We start from the raw sequence: 4,335 nt of genomic DNA on the forward strand, positions 1-4,335 counted from the left end.
GGAGATGGGGCGCGCTGGCTGCGGTTGGCCAAGGGCCAGAACGGGCGCAGGGTGGGCGGCAGCGAGACGCGGCGGCTCAGTGCACGCGCGTGCAAAACGTGCGCTCTGGGCGCGCCCAGAGCACGCACGCTAGCTGCTCGACGAAGTGCCAATGCATGCTACAGGGCTTGGGTGAGGCTGGCAATAAGCAGACCTAGGTTAGGACTAGCTAGGAGCTTAGTGGACAAGGTTGCTGGGTCAGTGGTTCAAGTTCATATAGCAAACTAAAAACCATGCCAATTCTGGTTATGCACACAGGGTGTTTGGCAAAAATGCCAAAGGCATTTAGGCAACTCTTGGGGTGGCCCAAATTTCCAGATCATAGTCTCTTTGGATGAATAAGAGGGTGGTGAAGTTAGTTTGCCAAAAGCTCAAACTTGTTAGTATAAGTTTTGCAAATCTCCAGTTTTGGACAAAAGGAAAAAGGCATGATTGCATGCACTTAAAATCCTCCAATGGGTCCACTCTCCTGGACTTAAGGGTTTTGCAGGATGGGCTATAAGTAGGAAAAGGAATCATAGCTAAAAGGGGAAGTTAAATGATGGTTGCTGTACAAATCACCATGCTGGACCAGTATGAAAAAGAGGTTGGTTCACTCAAATATTTCAAAGAACATCTAGGGGTTTTTGCTTAAAGTTGAATAATATACTCCTATGAACATCCCATAATTTTGGTGGAAATTTTAAAGAAATATTTAAAGGGGTTGTAGTGCAAAATTGTCCACTGGACCAGATTTGAAAACTTGGTGTAGAGCTCAAAATATTAAATGAATGAAATATATTTTTGCATGGAAGTGATTTAAAAACATCACATGACAACTCCAAATTTTGGTGAAAATTTTAAATAAATTTATCAAGTGGTTGTAGTTCAAAAAAGAGCTCCAAAACTAATGAAAAATCATTTTAGGAATAAAGCTCAGAGAGAAATGATTGTGCAAATAAGTTCCACTGATAATAGAAATGTTTTTTTTCTTGAAAGGGCAAACAAGTCCAATAATATATTTGGATAGTTTTTACTTGGGGTAAAAACTGCATAATAACAAAGAAAAGAATGGCTTTGAAATCAAGGGAAAAATCCAGAAAATGAAAGTTCAAATTTCCTGGCAAAATTTTAATCAATGAAACAAGGTCAAAATTTTGGGCTGTCACATTACCGCACAAGGTATTTTTTTCAATATTATTATCGATCTTTCCATTTTCATATTGCCTTTTGTATTTAACTAATTTGGCTCATTTTTGTATCGTGTCAACATACTATGTTTATAGAACTCTTGCAAAATATTCAAGAACATGTGGCAACGCACAGGCATTCTACTAGTCTGTATAGTGCCACTGTCGGGGCGTCACACTTCCGGCCTTTAGAAGATCAAAATTTTCAGAAATTCAAATACCACACAGAAGTATGCCAACATATATTGATTCTTTCTCATGTTGCTCCGTACTTACATGTAATACTATTGATAAATATTTTTGCCTATGATTTATGAAAATACTAATGTATGGTTTTAGAATAGCAAATGCTAAATCTACCATATTGTCTAGCCCATAAATGAAAATATTTTTTGATGAAATTGTATATGCAGATAACGTCTACAAGTACATCTCTTTCTCTTTTTTTGCGGGATGCAAGTACATCTCTTCTGTAATGAAACTTTAAAATGCTTTTATTTATTTGAGAAAGAGGCTAACTGGAGCCAGGGTCAATTTTGAATTTTCCTATGCTTCTTATCCTACTAGATTGGAGTATTGCGCTGTGATGCATCGTTGTGTACACAACTGAAAGACGCGGCAGACCGAAAGCCTTAGAGTGATGCATTCCTTTTCATGACACCTGTAAGCCTTGCTATTTTCTCAAAAAAAAACCTGTACGCCTTGCTCACAGTAAAGTAACTGCATTCTGGCCACAATAACCTCTCCTGCTAAATGAATCACACTTATTGAAGAGAGTACATATAACATAAGCAGCACAGTTCCACCTGATGATCTCCATTACAATTCACAAGTTGGCCATAGGCTACTGTTGAGAACTCAAAACAGGACGTATGTTACTCAAACAAACAGAAGATAAGCACTGAGCACAGTTCGGCACACTGGTCATGATTCCAAAAGGAGCAAACCTTAACACCACCATATAACTAATCATGCTACATTCGCTGGGCCTGGGAGGGACAACCTTAATATCACAGAATCACATCAAAAGCACAAACAGGCAGCTACAAGTTACTACAAACATCCCACCCACAGGTGTTCACCATAACTCTGCTACTCCTGGTTGCTAATACCACTACAAGCTCAGTAGCCATTTGCTCCGAGATAGACCAGCATAACTGGGAGCAATTTTAACCAGGGCAATGCCAATCAACAGATACAAATTCTTACCTAAAAAACAGATACAAATTCTTGAACTGCTATCCCCGGAGTGACCTTACTGGCTCTCTTCCTCTTCGCCTTCCATCTCTTCCTCGTCTTCCTTGTTACCGGAATCGCTGCCACTACCAATGCCTCCGGCATCCGCAGCACCAACATTGTTCTGGTTGTACTGGTAAGATGGGCGCCGTGAGGCATGGTGATGCCTGTCGTCCTTGACACGGTACCGGACATGGTGATTGCTGCTGGCCCTGACATCCGTTGCCATAGAGGCTCTCCTTGGACCGTTGCCATCAGCAGTAGCTGGCGAGTCACCATCTTCTGCTGTAGAGGCTGAATTACCGACCATGGCAGCGGCAGCAAGTGGGACAGCGAGTGGAGCACCATTGTTGGCCTTTGAGATCTCCATCTCCATCTTGAGGAAGAACTGCACACGCTGGTCCTCCAGCTCGCGTGCGGCATCCAGGCGGTTCCGCTCCATCCGGAGCTCATGCTCCCCTTTTGAGGACTCCACGCGCTCGTATGTCTCCCCAAGCCGTCGAATCGCCTGTGCCAGGTCGCGCAGGCCCTGTGCACGGTCGCTGCTGTCCGCTCCATTCGCCGACTCCTCGAGGCGTTGCCTCTTGCCGTTCACGGCCTCAGCCAGTGGTTCAGGTGGGAACCCGTCGGACGACTCCGACGATGCTGACGCCTGGGGCGGCGATGGCAGCCTCCGCTTCATACCTATCGAGGGAAAGGCCGTGCGGGTGCGCTGAGGGAAGTTGACACGCGGGGCCATAGGTGCGGTGCTCCGGTTGCTGGGATTGGAGGAGCCAAAATTTCCTGCTGCCCCGCCAGAATTGCCCAGGAGCTTCTGGACTGGGGCGAGGAGGAAGTCAAGGCGGTCGAAGAATGGCCATGAGGAGTCCGACTTGGCCTTCTCGACTTTGTACTTCTTCTTGAGGGTGTCGATACGGTTCTTGCACTGGACGTCGGACTTGGGCGGCTTGGAGTAGCCATCGCGGGAGGAGACGACCTCGGCAACCTCCTGCCACTGCGGGTGGCGTAGGCTGCCGCGGCCGAGCGCGACAAAGCGCTCACCCCAGGCGTCGATCAGCGTGGAGGTGGCGCCGTCGCTCCAGGCGTCCTCCCTGCCCCCGCCCCCGCCGCCGCCGCTGCTGGAGGGACCATGCTTATGAATAGGGATGGCGAGGGCGAGGTGGCCGGGGGGCACGGCGGCGACGGTGACGGGGTCGGCGACCGGAAGCGGGGAAGGGGAGCGCGACGGTGACGGCGAGGGCGACGGGGAGGCGGCACCGTCGTCATCCATGAGCGGAGATCTGGAGGTCGTCGGTCGGCGGCGGGCGAGGGTTTGGGGATATTTCCAGGATGCGGAATTGTTCGGGATGCATTTGCATTTTGTGGCGTGCGGTGGCCGTCGTGTTCGGCGGCGATGGGAGAAGGTGTTTATCTTTGTTTTTTACGGTGTGCTGTTGTACATTCTTGAGTGACTTATCCATATTTTCATTTCTCCTATTTACCACTGTCATCAATAAATTACTTTTTTAAAATTAAACATTTAAATTAATTAACCAGATATTGAAATATGGATGGGCTAAACCCATCCTAAAATTTCAGAAAATTCTATAAGGACACACTGGTGTCACGACAAAGAAAATGGTGCAAGGCAGAGCAACTATTCATCGAGTTCTCCTTCACGAGCCCTCCCAAGGTCTACTTTTGGTAGGCTGTGCGGCGCCACCGGTCGTGCTCTAGAGGCTCCCTTCGAATTTTGTTTGTTTATTTATTTTTATGTACGCGTTTTTAGCTTTCAGATGATTTTTTTGTTTCTCAACTTTTCAGGGTTTTCCATTATTCTTAGGTTTTGGACAAAAAAACATTTTTTTGTGTGAAAAACGCTTTTTTCTTCTTGTGATAGGCATAGATTTCA

At 46.5% G+C, this 4,335-nt stretch overlaps 1 protein-coding gene across 1 annotated transcript; it reads right to left on the minus strand.

Annotated features, from left to right (window-relative positions):
* Nucleotides 1-2,135: 2,135 nt before the first annotated feature.
* LOC119316832 (trihelix transcription factor ASIL1-like) lies at nucleotides 2,136-3,841 on the minus strand. Its single transcript, XM_037591222.1, has one exon. It carries the CDS (start codon nucleotides 3,712-3,714, stop codon nucleotides 2,464-2,466), a length of 1,251 nt encoding a protein of 416 aa, XP_037447119.1. The 5' UTR covers nucleotides 3,715-3,841; the 3' UTR covers nucleotides 2,136-2,463.
* Between the last annotated feature and the right edge of the window lie 494 nt (nucleotides 3,842-4,335).

The sequence above is a fragment of the Triticum dicoccoides genome, chromosome 6A, assembly GCF_002162155.2.
Source record: "Triticum dicoccoides isolate Atlit2015 ecotype Zavitan chromosome 6A, WEW_v2.0, whole genome shotgun sequence".
NCBI classification, from domain to species: Eukaryota; Viridiplantae; Streptophyta; class Magnoliopsida; order Poales; family Poaceae; genus Triticum; species Triticum dicoccoides.

Coding starts and splice junctions, on each gene's coding strand:
- LOC119316832 (XM_037591222.1), bottom strand. CDS start 3,714: ATGGATGACGACGGTGCCGCCTCCCCGTCGCCCTCGCCGTCACCGTCG.